We start from the raw sequence: 19,475 nt of genomic DNA, 5'->3' as shown, positions 1-19,475 counted from the left end.
CAGAAAATTACCAAACTTGTACACTGAATCATTAAGTTCTTCTTCTATAAACTTTATATATTTGATAGGAGGTATGAAAGGCCTTTTTGGCATCTTCATTTTGATTTTGAAGATTTGATTAGTTACAGTTTAAGATACACTCCTACAAGAGAAGTAAAAGCGGTCTTCATGTAATCTTTCATCTGAAATTCTAGACTTTGTACTTTTTCAAGGAGTCCTTGCAATTTATGTCAATATTATCATTTCCTTTGTTACTGATAGAGGAACTCAAACACACTGATGTTTGGTTTCTGCACATAGCTCAGTAAATTAGAATCATGGAATTTTATAATTAGATATTCAGCAAATCCAGCCTTCCTCATTTTCTGTGTGAAATCTTATGTCTTGTCTGGAACCCAGGACCCCTGGTACCACATTAACAACAGCACTCCATTTAGAACCTGGGCTTCCTGTTTTTAGACCACAAAGCTAAGCTCTCTTCCTGAAGTTAAAAAAACAACCTGCCCAGTTCTCTTCAGTGTGCTGGGAAAAGCTGTTGCCCAGTCATGAGGAGAAAAAAACAAACAAACAAAAAACGTACCAAAAAAAGCCCTCCTGGAACCCAGGTGAGAGGACTGTAGGGTGACTGAAGCTTACTTAGGAGGCACTGTGGTCTTCTCTATTTATGAAGCTCTTATTCTAAACTGTCAGCAATATCCAAGCTTAAAGGCAGGGAACATCATACTCCCAGTTCTTCTTATGGTTTTTAAAATTCCAATTCCTTTCCCCCAGCATTTCTAAACAGATGCCAGTTTCTCTAGAGTGCCTCTCCTTATTTCATTCTGATTGCCCCATCTCTTTATCAGTTTAATACTTCCTATCCTTTTATCCTTTCCTACCTCTCTCTCTTCACTCAGTCTTCAAGTTTCACATGAGATACTGAACAAGAGAAAAATATGATTAATACTGGAAAATATGTACAGATTTAGGGGTGAATTGCACAGGGCTCATGGGTGGGGACTATCAGAGGCCATCTTTTCTTGTCTCCACAACTAATTCATGCATAGATAATGGCAAATTATTTTTTGTCTTTTACAATAGCACTTGTTAGATGGTAACAACTGTGGCTGAGATACTTTTATATAAAGCACAGAGGTTTGTCTCACAAGAGTAACCAGGACAGCTTTACCATTAGCTCTGCTTCCGGCCAAAGTGATGATGATGGTAATCATAACTATGATATAATGAGGAAGGTAAATCTAAAAGCAGGCAGCCTGCATGTTTGGGATGCTTTTTATTAGTCATTTGTTGGGAGTGTAGTATATTTGCTTCTAGTACATAATTTGAAACCAAATCACAATGGATTCAAAATGAGCAACAATTTGGGGTTGTGATTAGTGGAGGCTGGGAGTTATCCACCTCTTACTCATTCTATGCAGTTAGCATTATAATCTATATGAAGAGAATTTTTCAATAATTCTTTGAGGTTATCACTCCTGATGGAATGAGGGCTCTGATGTAAAACTCCCCATTTCTGGTTCTTATATTTTTCTAGTGATTTATCTCAAAGACTCACCGGCTGCAATCTCTTTCCCCTACAAGAATGGGATTGAATTTCCACCTCATGTTAGAGGACAACAAGTGATTTAGCCAACTCATTGTCACATTTTATACTCCTCCAAGCTAAATGTTTTTGGTAAGTAGTAATAAAAATTAAATGAGTTATGATGCTGAAAAAAAATTCTGATGCACAAGGGGAAAGGAGAGAAGGCAGGAGAAGGGGATTTCGACTGGAACATCCTTTTCAATTTATCTTTATAAAGGACAATCCAGTCAAAATTTGATTTATTTAGTCTTACAATTAAGATCAAAGCAGTTGCATGTTTTATCTTAAATTATCCAGATTTTTACTCCTGTAAAATGTTTGAAAGTTTGGAGGATCATTCCCAAAAAAGTTTCTCTGAAGTCCATTTTATTATGCATCCTGAGAAAAAATTATACTCCCCTAGCTCCAGATCTCTAAACATCATGCTATACACAAATAGTAAAGTTCCATATAAAATGTCAGAGGAAATAAGAGAAGAAAAATATTTGAGCGGTTTCATAAAGTACTGAAGTTATTTCATCTGGGATGAGCTTGGAAAGAGTCTGATTATCCCCACGTTATCTGAAATACTTGACATTCCAACAAAGACAGAGCATGTGACTCCTCTTAAGGGAGCTGGTACTCATCCAGTGACATGGGAGGGAGGGCTTCAGCTGACTTAACGTGGCTAGGATTTACTGGTGGTGAGATAGTGGTTTTGAGGGTTTCCCCCACTTTGATATATAATTGTGTGTTTTCTCCCACATATTTTTTATAAAAACAATAGTTATGTTTATAAAAAAAAGGAAAAAAACTTCTTACCCTTATAGATCTATGTCAGAGCTAACAGTAGATTCCAACACATGACTTAGGCTAGAATACATTAAATGGACTGACTGTTTTATGATTAGGATGTCATTAGAAAATAATAACATGAAAGGTCTATTTTAAGGTAAACAATTTTGTCACAAACTCCAGTGATCATCTGATTTTTGCCACATTAATCAGAAAAGCTAAAAAATAATTTCAAGTAAACTACTTGAAGCTGGAACCACAAAGATGCATGAAATTTTAAATAAGGCATGAATTTTGGAACTTTGGATTGGTATGAATTCAGTTCTGGTATCTGATTCAGAATTATTCTCATTTTATTCCAAGCTAATTTGACATTACAGTAAAACATGAGAACCAAGTTGAATCCAGTACAGTGGTTTTGTATTGCAGAAAATAGAAAACAACAACAGGACCTCTTAGTTATGATTACATTGTGTGGGGAGCATCTAAAAGTCTTTGATTCTGTTCCTCTTGCTTTATGGAAGGTGTAATATGAAAACATTATGCTCAATACTCTTCTCGGGTCTCAAGCTTCTAGGTCTCAATATTGTAGTGGTGAAAGGCTGCATTCCTTGTCAATACAGAGGAAATAAGGAGGCATTCTGAAAATGCCACTAATATATCTGGAATGGCTCAAATCAGCTCCTAAGAGGACCTGAATATTTTTCTTAACATTTAAAACTGATGCTATATGTTGCTTATAAACAAAGTTGAATTTCCTTTATAAGAATCAAAATGCAAGTTATAAAGCATTGCTTTCTCAAGTTAGTTGCTAGAATTTAAAGAAAAGGAGAGAGTGAAATATTACCTTGCACGTAATATATATTAAAATTTTTTTGAGTCATATGCTTTGAGACTACGATAACTTTATATTTTCTCAGAAGTTACAAATAAAAGTAGACTTTGCACACAAAATATGTTAGTAAATCAATTAACAAATATGAAGGGTTAAATAAATAAGCAATAGAAATGGAGTTAAATAATAAGCAATAAATATGAATTCCAACTTAATAGCTTGATAAAAAAGATGATAGAACTTATTTTGAGAGATTTATATAGTGTAAGGTAAAAGAAATCAAGCTAAACCATGTGGGATGGACAATAAAGACAAGATTGTATGAGACTTGTCCAGAAAAAAAAAAAAGAATCGAGAGTGATCTTAACTTATAATGTGGAAGGCAAGCCAAGCAGAATGTACATCAGCTGTCAGATTGCTTCATGCCTTTTACAGCAGTTGTTCCTCTGAAAATAGCTTCCAAATGAGAAAGGATGACTACAAAAGGATTAGTTACCATAGGCTTTTCTACACCCCCTAGAGCTCCAGGTTTGTTATGACAGAACAGCAAGAATCTAAAGGAAGTAAACTATGGAATATTAAACAACGTCAGGATGGAGCCACATTCATGCTGTGCTATATTAATGCTACGAAGGATTTTTATTGATACCATTTCCATGGACTTCCTTCATGATGGCTGTTGCTTGCTGTTTTCTCTGCTTCATCATAGTATTATGTGATAGCATGGTTTTTTTGTTCCCTGTTAAAAACAAAGGGACATTATTGAGGCAATGTGAAGAACTCATTTGGAGTGTCTTATAATCACTGTTTTGAAAGACAACATCTTTGTTCTTTATTAAAAAGTTATTATCGCTTGCTACTGAAAGACTTCAATACGCATTCCTTATCTGGTGACAGAGTATGTTATTCATTGACAGGCAATGTCACAGTGAACAGAGACCCAGTCTGGACATTAATACAATGATCATCAGGCAGTGAGAAACAATGAAATTGCTGGTCTCCTTTCCCCTCCCTCTCTTTTCTCCACAGTATTTTAGTCTGTCATTGTCTCCTCACTGGCCTTCATTTGTACCAGCATCACACTCCATCAATTCCAGCAAACTGTAAGAATGAAGAAGACACTAGACTAAACCAGAATTCTTTGGTGGTAGCATTTTAATATTGGCAACAGCTGCCCTTTAAAGCAGAGAATGCCCATTTATGAGTCACAACTCTGAATATCCTTGGACAACTGACTAATAAAACATTTTAGGAAACAACATACTCACCTTGCTGTTAGATTGTGCTTTTTCAGCGGGGATGAATCCCAGTTTGTGGAGGAAGACTCTGGAGATGGACTATGGATGGCACTTGGGCCTGATGGTTTTTATCCTTGAACCTGGGACAGCATGGTCCCTACTCTGACTCAAACTGGGGACTGAGCTTTTCTGAAGAGACTGGCATTCAGCTGACATCAACTGGCTATATATAGCACCAAATACTTTAGCTACTCATATCTTCCTGGCGAAAGGGAGGAACAGGGAAAGATTAGGCTCTCTCCATTGTGTTTGTAGTTTGTGAGATGGTTAAATGAAACGTTCATTGGACATGCAGAAAGTTTTTAGTGAGCACTTTCTGTTGAACAGATAGTAGCCAAAAGGGATTTTAAACACTTTTAAACATCTAGCTCTTATGTTACATGTTAATTGAGGTGGCAAGAGACACATGCATGAATCAGAATAGAATGATAGATTTTTCATAATTAAAATGAACAATATAGGCAGTAATATCTATGTAGACTCAAGAAGAAAGGAAGTAATGTGGGGTGGATCAATAGAGCCAGTTCTTAAGCTGTAGTGAGAACTCATGCTAGGTTGAGAAAAGTACGTAGTATTTGAATAGTGAACTCAGGAAGCATTTTGAAATGAACCATTAGAGGATAAGCCATGAAGCTGGGTAAAAGCTGAGACTCATAACTGGGTCATGCTTTTTGAAGGGCCTACAGAGACCAGTCCCTGCAAAGCTGACCAGTCTTTACAATGTCTAGGGTCAAGGATTTTCATTTGCAGGCCTGACAAGATTTGAAAGGTTTGCCTGTCAAAAGGTTTGGCCTCCTTGATGGTCCCTGGACACAAAAATGTGCTCTCATCTCTGGGCTTTTCCTTTTACTGTTTCCCCCTTTCCTTTTACTATTTCCCCCTTTCCCTGGTTGAAATGGTGTCCTCAACAGATAATCATTATGTTAATTTTGGTTTCCAAAATGAAAATAGATACTGTATTCCTTTTACTGTTTCCCCCTTCCATACTTTCCCTCTACTCACATGGCACAGTCATGCATTCAGGACTCTGCTCAGATAACAATCCCTCATAAAATCCTTCCCTTATCACCTTGTCTAAAATATCACACTGTGCCACTCTCTAGTCCCTTACTCTGCTTCATTTTCTTTATATTTTTCTATTAGTTAAGATAAAAGTCAAATGGGAGTGACAGAAACCCCCCCAAAACAGAACTGTAAAACGATGGAAGATGTTTCTCTCACAGGTAAGCTTAGTCTAGAAGTAAGTAATTGAGGGTTTGCATGACTGACATAATTATCAAGGGCTCAGTTACCCTCTAACTTTTTGCTCCACTATCCCTAAAATGCAGACCCCTTGGGCCTAATTGGCTGCGCCAGCTCCAGTCAGCATGCATATATTTCAACCAGCAGGAAAAAGAAAAAAAAACGAGAAGGGAACACTGTCTTCTTTTCAGAACATGTCTGATATTTTGTTCATACTTCTGTTTACATCCCATTGGGCAGAACTTAGCCATATAGCCATACATAACTCAAGAAAGGTTGGGAAGTGTAGCTTCTATTCTAGGTGGTCATGAGCCCAATTAAAATTCATACATAACTTACTAACAAAGAAATAATTGTTGCTGAGTGACAACTCAGTTTTTTCACTAAGAACATGCCAACATTATTCTATCTATCTATCTATCTATCATCTATCTATCTATCTATCATCTATCTATCTAGCAAAAGTTTATGTTATGTACAATTCTAAAGGTTGAAATGGCGTCCTCAACAGTTTTACTAGCACCTGTAATCCCAGCTACTCTGAAGGCTGGGGTGGGAAGATTGCTTGAGTCCAGGAGGTAGAGGTTGCATCTATTTATGTGATATCTCTTTTTTCTACTAAACTATGAATCCTATAATGGCTTGGGCTTTGTATCTTCAGCAGTTGGAATTGTATCTGGCATATGGTAAGCACTCAATATTCATTGAATGAATGAATAAATGAGTAGGTTGGAGATTAACTGCAGAATGCATTAAAGGTTTGGCATGAGTTTGGAATTCAAATGAACAGTCGCTTGAATGTACAAAGGTGGTGGCTATTTGTGGGAGGAATTGTATTTTATAAGATTGAAATCGGTTATACATTTTGGTGCCTGATCATAGGATTGAAAGTTTAAGGTTGTAAATCACAGCACTTTGGGAGGCCAAGGTGGGTGGATCGCTTGAGCCCAGGAGTTTGAGACAAGCCTAGGCCAGCTAGCAAAACTCTGCCTCTACCAAAAAAACAAAAATAAAAACAAAAAACCCAAAAATTAGCCAGGTGAGTGGCATGCACCTATAATCTCAGCTACTCCAAAGGCTGGGGTGGGAAGATTGCTTGAGTCCAGGAGGTAGAGTTTGCAGTAATCCATGATCAAGCCACCACACTCCAGCCCGCGCAAGACCAGACCTTGTTTAAAAAAAAAAAAAAAAGAGAGAGAAAGCTAAAGGTTGTAGATAGCAGGTTTAAGCTAATCTAGCTAACCTATTGCAATTGCTTCTAAACAAACCATTTGCATTGAAAGTATAATTAGGTATCAAATGAGAAACAATTTTGCCAAAGCAAATAAATTTAAATTCCCTCTCAAAATCCCTTGAGTGCCCATATGTTCCTGTCTGTAGCCTTTACCATAGTATGCTATTAGACAAGTCTTTTAAACTCTGTTTTCTTATCTGTAAAATGGTGATTACAGTATCTATCACATAAAGTCATGGACATTTTACATGGGACAATTTAGAAATTTCTTATACTTAGTAAAAATTTAATAAATGATTTTTTCCTTTTGCTATTATTATTTCTGCAATATGGTAGGATTTAGAATTTTAGAGTAATCAACTGCATTATTCAGTTAAAAAAACCAAAGACTAAGAGAGTTCTGGTTTTCCTATTTGATCATCTTCATATGTTTCCAACTTTATGTTACATACAGTTCTAAAGGTTGAAATGGTGTCCTCAACAGATAATCATTGTTATATTAATTTTGGTTTCCAAAATGAAAATAGGTACTGTATTTTAAAAGATTATAAAAGTTTTAGTGAATATAAGGTCTTACACCTTTTTGTCTATTTTTCAAATAGATTGTACTTAAAATTCTCTTGCCTTATTTTATAAGTTCATTCTGGTCTCTGAGTTATTATCTCTTCTGAAAAAGAAGAAAGAACAAGTCACTGATGTTGCAGTCTTAAGATGGGATATGCTATCCATGTGCTTCACAGCACAAATGGTGAACTTTAAACAGAACTTTAATGGTTATTTACAAAGCATTTTCAGGTGGTCCATACTGAAAGCCAATGCCTTTTAATTTTAAATCAAGTCACAGTTAATCGATTTCTATTTCATCTGCACAGAGATCTGGTACTAGACAAAATTAAAATTCAGCCCAAATTCGTCATACTGAGATCATCGTTTGTCCTCAGCTCACACCCTCCCACCCCATGACCACACACACACACACTATAGACTAGAAAAGGATGTCTCCTACTCCCAGAGACTCGATTCCTACCCTTGCCCTACTACTCATTCCTTCCCTTGAAGCTTCTCCTTCACCCCAGTTTAAGCAGAGTAGTACTTTATCTTTCTTTCAAGGCCCGAAGTATTTTTAAATAACTGGTGCTAAAGACAGAAGATACAATCTTTTCTTACAGGCAAAATAATAGGATTCTAATGGCAGAAACTTGTGCCTTAGGAGGCTAGTGAGAAAGAAGTTTTTGACAGAGATTTTCAACACCTTTGTAACCAAACTATTTCCACTGCTGGGGCCGGCCACAGTTGCATATCCAACTCCTTCACCACTTGCCAAAAGAGAAAAAAAGATTAAATAAAGTGACTTTTATTGCTATATTGCTACCTAACAAAAATCCACATCATGAGGACTCATGAAAGGCAACCTTATTCAGCCAGTGGTAAACATGAGCACTTTAGCCAACTGGTAAACAAAGTCTACATCGACCTTCCTCTAATTGAGCACTTGTTTTTTAATTCTGTGTTTCTCTTGTCCCATTGACAGTCTATATTAGGTGGCTGTGGGCAGTTAGAGATTAGGGAAGGATTGGGGAGGTAGGAAGAATGTGGGAACTCACTGTTTGCTAGGTGGGCAGACAAAACATCGCCATTATTGAGGCTCGGCTCTGGACTGAGGCACACATAACCCAAACAGGACAGCTGCCAGACCAGTGTTGAGTGACCAGTCTGAGGGGACAATCAGTTCTTTACCAGCCTTCAGGGCCTCAGTTACAGTGCTAACTCTGGGAGGAAGGAATCTGTTTGAAAATATAACAAAGGTGGTGTAAACAACTCACCTTTGGTGAGATTGTCTATGGAAGCATGGCCTTCGGTTTGTGCAAAATACTCTGTGCTTCGTTCTTGATGCATAATTGGCCTGCTGTGTCTTCCATGGTTTCTATTTTCCTACACTGAGGAGGATCCAGCCTATAACTGACCTCCTTAGCAGGCCATAGCAAGGGCAGAATAGGAATAGGCATTGACGGGGTAATCATTCTACCAGCTAATGTGGGACAGTACAAAAAAGACGGATGAGTTTTCAACTGGTCTCATTACCATAAAGGCCTAAGGGTAACAAGAGTGTTAAGAGGAAAAATTCCAACCACTATTCAGTTAATGTTTGCTAGGCATGGTTAGCCCTGTTTTACAGATAAGAAAACTGAAGTTCTGAGAGAGTAAGTAAAACCCCCAAAGCGTCATACTTGTATGTCACAGAGACGGAATTACAAATTGGTTCTGTCTGATCTGAAGGCTTTTGTTTTTTTCACCATATTGTGCAGACATCTCTGTTTCCTTCATCTTCTCTAAATACCTCTGCATTGATATCTATATAACAAAAATGAAGCAGAGTTGAGAATTGTCAGAAAAATTATTGCAATGTGCTCCTTACTAATTTCCTCTGGAATTTAACATCCTAATATTAGGTTTATTTGGGGTGAGGTGCTTTTTACTTATAATATTTGTGGCTCTTTTCCAACTCATGTTTTTCTTGTTTGCAAACTTCTAGAGTTCCTCATGATGTCTATTCTCAGGGTGCTTTCCTTTCCTTCAGCTGTGCAAATACTAAAGTGATTAAAATGCCTAACATAAACAAATGGAAGCCATTTGCTGTGCAGACCTCTCCTTCCTTTCCTGGCCCATGTACCACACCATCACAAACACACTTACCACCTTCGCTGCCAACAATGAGAATTAAATCTAACTCCATCCAAATAATTTGTTCATATGAAAGCCCCATGTTATACCTGTCTTTCTTTGTAAATTTATTTCTTTTACCAAAGTATTTCCTTCTAAGCTCTTAAATCGAGCCTTAAGATAAGCTGGGAAGAAGAAGGGATAAGCAGAGGCTGATGACCAGCTTGTCGAGGACACGAGCTAATGTAATAGGGTTGGGAACTTGGAAAGAAAGTTTCAAATACAGGAATATTAAGAAACAAGCTGCCAAAGCAAACCGCAAGTCACTTTTTTCCTTTGCTTGCATAATCCCAACACTTATCCAGAACTTTGTCACATTTCCTTTCACAATTAGAGCCAGGCTATAGTTTTCCTATATAGTACAGATTCAAAATACTGAAACTTTTTAAGTTTTCTCACCTGCAAGAAAATCTCGTCCTTCTCTTACATACAAATTTAGCATGACCTAATTAAGTTAAAAAGTTCAATAAAGAAAACATGAAGCTGTTTGTTCAAAAAAGAGTATATACAGGCTAGGCACGGTGGCTCACGCCTGTAATCCCAGCACTTTGGGAGGCCGAGATGGGCGGATCACGAGGTCAGGAGATTGAGACCATCGTGGCTAACACGATGAAACCCCGTCTCTACTGAAAATACAAAAAAATTATCCGGGCGTGGTGGCGGGCGCCTGTAATCCCAGCTACTCCGGAGGCTGAGGCAGGAGAATGGCGTGAACCCGGGAGGCGGAGCTTGCAGTGAGCCAAGATTGCGCCACTGCACTCCAGCCTGGGCGACAGAGCAAGACTCCGTCTCCAAAAAAACAAAAAACAGAAAACAAACAAACAAAAACGTATATACAGCTGGGTGCAGTGGCTCACACCTGAAATCCCAACACTTTGGGAGGCTGAGGCGGGTGGATCATTTGAGGTCAGGAGTTTAAGACCAGCCTGACCAACATGGTGAAACCCTGTCTCCACTAAAATACCAAAATTAGCTGGTCATGGTGGCGGGTGCCATAATCTTAGCTACCCGGGAGGCTGAGGCAGGAGAATCGCTTGAACCCAGGAGTCCGAGGTTGCAGTGAGCCAAGATTGCACCACAGCACTCTAGCCTAGGTGACACAGTGAGACTCCCTCTCAAAAAAATAAAAATAAAAAAGAGTATATAGTCAAGAAATTTAGTGACAGAGCCTAGATCTCACAGCAATGTATCACATGCCAGAGCATCTGCAGCATGACTATAAAAGACGAACAAGCACATTATTAACAGTCCAAGGCTGTTGCATTGCTTAGTACTTATCATAATGCCTGGTATATATTAAGTGAGTAACAAATGTTAGCCATTATTGTTATTAGCATGAAAAACTTTAACTTTCACATAAACTTATGAAAAGATGTTATCAAAATATGTAAAGTCACTGTATTAGTCTATTCTCATGCTGCTGATAAAGACATACCAGAGACTGGGTAATTTATAAAGAAAAAGAGGTTTAACGGACTCACAGTTCCACGTGGCTGGGGAGACCTCACACTCATGGTAGAAGAGCAAGGGATGTCTTACATGGTGGCAGGTAAGAGAGAATGGGAGCCACACAGAAGGGGAAGCCTCTTATAAAATCATTAGATCTCATGAGATTTATTCACTACCATGAGAACAGTATGGGGGAAGCTGTCCCCATGATTCAATTATTTCCACCGGGTCCCTCCCACAACACATGGGAATTATGGGAGCTACAATTCAAGATGAGATTTGGGTGGGGACACAGCCAAACAATATCAGTCACCTTAAATAAAAATGGCTTAAACCCCATTTGCAGATGAGGCAGTGAGAGATTAAGTCACATGTTAAAGGTCACACACAGAGAAAAAATAGAATGGTTCCTTAACTGAGAAAGATATTGATGTAACTTGATTTGTGATATTATTAATATAAATAAAGCTTGTGTAGCTCAGAGGAGAGATTGCTGAGAAATAAGGCACCCAGCAATAAACAGTGAAGAACCTGGAATATTTGATAAGCGTATACTAATACGGACATGATATATTGATGAATTAGAACCTGATATCATTTACAAAATATGAGTTGTATAAATCTCTTTATTCTAATTTTATGCTTACCATCCAAACTTCCACTAATTCATTGGTTTTCCATGTAGTTTGCTAGAATCCAAATCCACCTGCTTTTTCTCATTAAAGTATGCTGCAATTTGAGAGTAAAACATTCAGCGCCTAGTAAGTTTGTTGAATAAATGAATGAATGAATAAGAAAAAGAAAGACACTGGAACAGAAACGGAAGAGCAAAGTTCAAAAGAAAAGAGAATTTTTAGGCACTGCCAAGATCTGCACAAAAGTCACAGAGAAAGACACATGAGAAAAGGTCACTTGATTTGGCAAGAAGTAGGTCATCGGCAGAATTTAGAGACACTTCTGTAATGTGGTGGTAACAGAATCCAAATAGAAGGGATTTAAGATAAGAATGAGTGGATGGGAAGTGCATGCGGCAAATGGCAACTATGTATTTGAAAGGACTGGCTGTGAACTGAGGAGAGAGAGAGAGTTCAATTTCTAGAAGGGAAAGCAAGTTCTACAAGCATATGTGAGTTTGTGTGTGTGTGTGTGTGTGTGTTTCAGAAGCAGAAACTTGAACATACTTAGAGATAAAAGAGAAACAAACACTGGTGTATAAAACAGTAATAATTCTGACGATGCGAGATTTGGGGTAGTTCACTTCCAAGGCTATGATGGTTGATTAGTGGAGAGAACCAGTGCGCTAATGTTTTATTCTTTAGTAGATGGAGTCACTTTGTAACCCCAGTGTTTAAAATAGTTCTGGCATATGGTAGGCATGTGGCAATATTTGTTGGATAATGCAGCATAACGCTTGGCATATAGCAGGAATGCAATGTATATTAGTTTTTTCTCTCACTCTTGGCTCAATCATCCATTCTTCATTCTTATCACCTGATTCCCTGATCTGCAGTGGTAGGGCAAGAAGGGATGGTGGTTTTGAGACCTTTAGCTCCGTTATTTTATATTAGTCCTCTTGAAACTGAAATGGCGTACATGCTCCAAAAACAAAGCTTCATTACCTCTCAAAATAAACATGAACATTTTAAGTTAAAAATGCATCATCAATATTTCATTTTACTTGAAACATTTTATTCCTTGAGTCCAAAAGAATATATACTCCTGGTTTTCCTCCTCTACTTTTTCTCAGTGTATTCATTCAATAAGTATTTATTAAGCAACTGTCATATACCAGGTATATGACAGCTCTAGGTGTTGAGAGGTAAGTACAGTTTTGGGCCGGGCACGGTGGCTCACGCCTGTAATCCAAGCACTTTGGGAGGCTGAGGGGGGCGGATCACCTGAGATTGGGAGTTTGAGACCAGCCTGACTAACATAGAGAAACCCTGTCTCTGCTAAAAGTACAAAATTAGCCGGGCGTGGTGGCACATGCCTGTAATCCCAGGCAGGAGAATCGCTTAAACCCAGGAAGCGGATGTTGCGGTGAGCCAAGATCGTGCCATTGCACTCCAGCCTGGGCAACAAGAGCGAAACGCGAAACTCCATCTCAAAAAAAAAAAGTAAGTACAATTTTAAAACTTTCCATTCTAATGGAGCTTATCTTCTAGTGGGAGAAACAGGCACTGGACAAGAAAAACTAGTGAAGTGTACTGTATGTTAGAGAATAAGAAGTATTATACTAAGAAAAAATAGTAGAGAAGCCAGGCAGCATTGTTTGGGGAGAGATTGTGATTTAGATAGGATGACCAAGGAAGGCCTCACTTAGAAGGTGGCATGTAAGTAAAGACCTGAAGGAAATGCAGAAGCAAGCCATGAGGATTTATTAAGGGAAGAATATCCCAGGCAGAATGAGCAGTTACAAAGGCCTTGAGGTGGGGATATAGTTAGGTATATTTGAAGGAAGTGAAGAGGCTAGTGTAACTAGAGCCATGTAAGGGAGAGAGAAGTTAGGAGGTAGCACAGGCCCATCAGCCATAGTACTTTGCTTTTGCTCTACCTGAGATAGGAAGCTGTGAGAGAGTTTTGCACAGAGAAAAGACAATACAACTTCCTGTCCTAACAGGACCACTGTGTTTGCTTTGTGGAGAATGGATCACAGTAAGACAAGGAGAGAAGCAAGGAGACCATTTAGAAAGCTATGTGATAATCTAGGAAAGATAGAGGTGGCTTGGTTCTACGTGCACCGATGCGTGTGTAGGTGGTGAGATGTGGTCAGATTCTGGAAGGCAGAACCAATAGGATTTGCTGATGGATTGGATATTAGGATGTGAGAGGGAGAATGACTGCAAGTTTGGGGACCTGAGCAATGGGAAGGACAGAGTTGCTATTCTCTGAGATTTGGAAGACTCTAAAAAGATTGAGTTTTGAAGAGAATGTCAGAAACTCAAATTTGAACATTAATTTTGAGATGTCTAAATGGGACATCATTGAGAAATGAATAAATGGAAAAACAATGTAAGAGAACATAGTCTGCTTGCTATATGAGTACTGCTTCAAGACTTGTTTCCAAGTGGAGACATAAAGTAACCAACTGGATTTTAGAACTTGAATTTTAGAGAAGTCTGGGATACAAATATAAATTTGAGAGTGTTCAGCACTTGTATTTAAAGCCTTGAGATGGTTCCTATTCTGCAATTCAAGCTCTTAATGTTGAAATACTGCAGGGCTCAGTCTTTGAACCTTTTCTCTTTTCTGCCTACACTCTGTTATCTCTTGTTCTTTCCTCTTTTTCTATATTCCTTATCAAATCTGGTCAGCAAATCTGGAATATATTTGCAACTGAAATGTTCTCATGAAGTTTGCTGTTATCACCCTGATCCATCTCTCTTGCCTAAATTATTGCAATAACCTAATGACTGATGACCTACTTCCATGCATATCTTACTTCAGTCTCTTCTCACAAGGTAGCCAGAACCTTTTAAAATTTTAAATCAGACAGTTCAACTCCTCTGCTCAAAATGCTCCAGTGGTTTCCTATTTTAGGCAGAGTAAATGCCAGTTCTCATCATGACCTAAAAATGCCAGTCCTTATATTGGCCTAAAAATGCCCTACGCAATCTTATATTCTGATAACTCTCTGGCTACACCTATTCTTAACTCTCTTGCTCTTACTGCAGTAGCCCCAACTTCTTTGCTTTTCTCAGACATCCCAGGTTATTTTCTCTGCCTGAAGCCCTGTCCGCATATCTGCACCACTCTCTCTCAAACCACTTTGAGGTTTTCACTCAATGCCACCTTCTCCGTGGTGCATTTCTTGACTTTCCACTTTAAAAAATCAAAACCCTCCACCCCAGAACTCACTATTCTTCCCTGAATTATTTTTCTTCATAATGCTTATCACTATCTAACATATTAATGTCATATTAATGAAAGTATGGATCATTGCCTGTTTTGTTCTCTGGTTAATTCCCTAGCACCAAGAATAGTGTCTGACACATAGTTGACATGTAATTCATTTTTTGTCTTGTTTTGTTTTGTTTTTGAGACAGAGTCTCGCTCTGTTGTCAGGCTGGAGTGCAGTGGTGCAATCTTGGCTCACTGCAACCTCCGCCTCCCGGATTCAAGTGATTCTCCTGCCTCAGCCTCCCGAGTAGCTAGGACTACAGGCGTGCACCACCACGCCCAGCTAATTTTTATATTTTTAGCAGAGACGGGGTTTCACCATGTTGGCCAGGATGGTCTCAGTCTCTTGACCTCGTGATCTGCCCACCTCAGCCTCCCAAACTGCTGGGATTACAGGCGTGAGCCACCACACCCGGGCAATATTTTTTATAAATGGAAGAATGAATAAATGGAATAAACATGCAATCTAAGAGAACATAGTCTGCTTGCCATATGAGTGTTGCTTCAGGACTGGTTTCCCACCTAGACCCTCTTCCCTCAAATTTCCTTCTAGGCTCCTTCTAAATAAAATGCTGAAATGCCCATAGATGGTACATGCAGTAGGGAGTACATGCAGTTGGGGCTCAAGAGGCCTCTTTAGGGCATACCTATGGCAGGCATTTATAAAAATGAGGAAAATATGGTTCCTGTTTTCAAGAAATTCATAGTCCAATTGAGAATACAGTTGTGTAAGAGCATGTGACTTGCATTGAAAGAAAACATTTTAAATATTCACAACTTTCCCTTTGACTGCCAGTTCTTAAACAGCTTGGAGTTTTGTGAGCCTTGGGCAGCTGACAAAAAAGCCTGTGGTTTTTGTTGATCTGATAAGGGTAATGAGGAGAACTGCAGATTTCAAAGAAGCTGGGCAAGTTTGATTGATTTACATTAAAAAGGGGGAGGAGTGTCTCAAGAAAGTTTTTCTTCTTGAAGAAGCAAGGCCAGATGGGAAAGGAAGGAATTGGGTGGTATTAGTAAGAGGAAGGAGTATGATTAACAAATAAGTATGCACTGACATTTTGGCAATAAGGTGCATGGGGTGGCAGGGGAGTGGGGAAGAAAACAAGCTTCTATAAGGATTAGAGAAAACGGAGTGAGGCAAAGGAAATGTCCTTGTTTTCTTCTTAAAATATCTCAGTTTTAAGATCACTTTTTTCCTTTGAAAGCATCTAAATGACTTGATTGCAAATGTACCTCTGAGAACCTGAATGAATTTAGTGTTGCTATTTGACTGTTGGAAAATGTCTTCTTTCCAAAGGATTATTTCAGTTTTGCCTATTTACTATACAGTAGTCCATTCTATTAAAAGAAAAACTTTGGACAGATTACATTTAACAGAGTTTAATTGAACAAAGAACAATTCTCTAATAGGAAAACACTCAGAACCAGAAGAGGTTCAGAGAACTCTGCTTGACAATGTGGACAGGCAATATTTACAGATAGAGAAAAAGAAGTGAGGTACAGAAATAGTTAGATTAGTTACAGCTCTCAGTTTGCTGTATTTGTGCATGGTCTGATCAGGTATCAATCTGAGATTGGCTGAAGCTCAGCTTCTGTGATGGCTGAGACTCAGCCATTTGTTACAAAAGAATATACTACTGAATCAGGCTTTCAGTTTATTTAGGTACCAAGCTAGGTTGCAATTCCTTATGACTATAAGCAGCAAAGATCATGGGGCTAAAAACTGTTCCTGGTTTTAATCAAACTGTGTCATGAGCTAGAGGAGAATGTTTGTGAAGGGATCAATTGTATCCAGCACTTTTACAAATGAAATCTGTGAATCTATCTATACATGAAACTTCTGTCTCGTAGGTATTGCATTTGTACTTTCATTAATTACTCTAATACTTTCTTCCCTCTTTTTCTCTTTTGATGTTTTCCTTTTTGTTTTATTTTTTGGCTTAAATTTGATGTTATGATATTTTTATACCATAACAATTGTAAAATGTTATTAATATCTCCTGTTTTTCCCTTTTTACTTTTCATCCTTTTGTGCACGGACCCATTAGCTAACTGATGAGACAGCTCAAGGGAATTCTGAGTTTGGGATTTCTGTAAACCACAAGTGGATTTATATTGAACAAATTGGTGGGTGAGGATATGTTATAAAAAATCTCCCCAGTTCATTCTGATAATTTATTGACTAGAATACTGGGGCTCTGGGACTATTGTGCAAATAATCAGAAGATCCCGGTTGATTCTAAGGACAGGGAAATATGTATGCAGTTGGCTCTCTGAATTTGTGGGTTCAGTATCCACAAATCCACAACCAACCCTGGATCAAAAATACATTTAAAAAATAAAAAAAAGGCAATATAACGATTTAAAAAAACACAAAACCAATACAACAACTGTTTTTAAGTATTAACATTGTATTAGGTATTATAAGTAATCTAGAGATAATTTAGAGTATACAAGAGAATGTGCATAGGTAATATGCAAATAGTACACCATAAGAGACTTGAACATATATGGATTTATTATACAAGTTGGGGAAGGAGGCCCGGAATCATCCCTGTGGATACTGAAGGATGACTATCTATAGAGGGAAGCATCATCATCACCACCATCACCATTCCCATCAAGCTGTTTTCTTCATTGTAGCAGCTATGATTTCTATACCACTTATGATGTGTCATGGACTGTTCTTGGTGTTTCTTGTACATTGACTCTTTCGTTTTCACAACACTCCAGATAAACACTGTTATCATCTACATTGTATAGGTAAGGAAACAGAGACAAACAAAACAAAGTAATTTTCCTTGCCTTCGGTTACACAGCTCATGAGCGATGTTGCCACAACTCAAACCCAGACAGTCTGGCATTACAGTATCTGCCCTTTACATGAGGGTCTTTAAATGAGGGTCTAAACTTCATATTAATATTAATGGGGAATTAATATTTCTCCATTAAATTTAAAACTCCTTGAAGGCTGACATGTCTCTTATTCCTACTGGCATGCCTGTTACCTTATGCACACTGGGTGCGAAGTTTGTATTTGCTGTGAAAACAAATGAATATGTTTTAGGAATGAAGCCATTAGCAAAGGAAAGAGAGAGACCTGAATAACAAATTTAGCTGATTCTGAGGCAGATTCTACTTCCTGTGTGCAGAAAATTTACGAAGAAGCCATGAATCTCTGGAAACATTCTGGAAACCTAGGATTGAAGTATAAAATCTGTAAGTACTGTCTCTCAACTCCTCTAGACAAAAATCCTTTACATACTCTGTGCCAGACACTATACACACTGGGCACACAAAAGTGAATAACATCCAGTCTCTGATCTCTTGCAAATCAGGGATACGGATTAATTTTAGAAAACAATACAGATCAGTTATCTCGTAATTACAATATCCTGTAATTGGAGCTATGGTAAAGTAAGTACAGATACCATCAACCATTAGTCGAAAGGCCTCTCTCAGGGCAGGTGAGCTTCAAAGAGGTGCTCTTTGCTTTGGGATGATGCAGCCTGAACCACCTAATCTTCAGGATTTTTATTCAAGGCACATACTGCGCAGCATATGCAGGAACTTTGCCAATGTGGGAGATTTTGCACCAAAACCTGGCCTACTCAGCTAGGGGGTAGGAGGGAGCTCCAGGAGAGACAGGAAAGTAAAGCTAAGGATTCTTCCTAAGGTGTAAGACACGCCCCTCCCAACAGCCAAGTCTTTCCTTATGCATGCCCCCGCCTGCAATAAGGTACAGCAACTGAAAATGCCTTCTGTGGCCGGGCGCGGTGGCTCACGCCTGTAATCCCAGCACTTTGGGAGGCCGAGGAGGGCGGATCACGAGGTCAGGAGACAGAGACCATCCTGGCTAACACGGTGAAACCCCGTCTCTACTAAAAATACAAAAAGATAGCCGGGCGTGGTGGCGGGCGCCTTTAGTCCCAGCTACTCGGGAGGCTGAGGCAAGAGAATGGCGTGAACCCAGGAGGCGGAGTTTCCAGTGAGCCAAGATTGCGCCACTGCACTCCTGCCTGGGCGACAGAGCGAGACTCCGTCTGAAAAAAAAAGAAAAGAAAAAAAAGAAAATGCCCTCTGTGTGAAGAAAGGCCCAGATAAATTTAACTCTGTCCCTCAGACAACAGAAATAGAAGAATTTTTCACTTAAGAGTTTGTCCTTTACCAAGTTTACTAAGCAATTACAGAAGTTAAAAACTTGCTTATTTAGTAAATAGCCTATGTATTTAGAAATAGTTTTCTTTTCTAATGGTCTCTTTTCCCCATTTTATTATGAAAATATGAGAGTTATATGTAAGTTACAAAGTATAATTTTAAAATGAATACTTTTGAAAGCATTGCTCAACTTAAGAAATAGAATATTATTGATGCTATTGAAGATCATTATCTGTCCCATTGCATCTACTGCTGTTTCCTTGTCTCTCCCCAGAAATA

At 38.5% G+C, this 19,475-nt stretch overlaps 1 protein-coding gene across 1 annotated transcript in view; it reads right to left on the bottom strand.

The window, feature by feature from the left end:
* MYOZ2 (myozenin 2) overlaps positions 1 to 4,613 on the bottom strand; it is a 51,970-nt gene extending 47,357 nt beyond the window's left edge. The window contains exons 1-2 of the mRNA XM_014344713.6: positions 4,463 to 4,613; positions 3,844 to 3,933 (exon numbers count right to left, since the gene is read on the bottom strand). Of these exons, the coding sequence (XP_014200199.1) occupies positions 3,844 to 3,919 (76 nt within the window). The 5' untranslated portion in view covers positions 3,920 to 3,933; positions 4,463 to 4,613. The remainder of the gene's footprint in view (positions 1 to 3,843; positions 3,934 to 4,462) is intronic.
* Between the last annotated feature and the right edge of the window lie 14,862 nt (positions 4,614 to 19,475).

This window comes from Pan paniscus, chromosome 3, assembly GCF_029289425.2.
Source record: "Pan paniscus chromosome 3, NHGRI_mPanPan1-v2.0_pri, whole genome shotgun sequence".
Taxonomy (NCBI): Eukaryota; Metazoa; Chordata; class Mammalia; order Primates; family Hominidae; genus Pan; species Pan paniscus.
The sequence above is the reverse complement of the archived record's forward strand: the minus strand, read 5'-3'. Positions and strand labels throughout refer to the sequence as shown.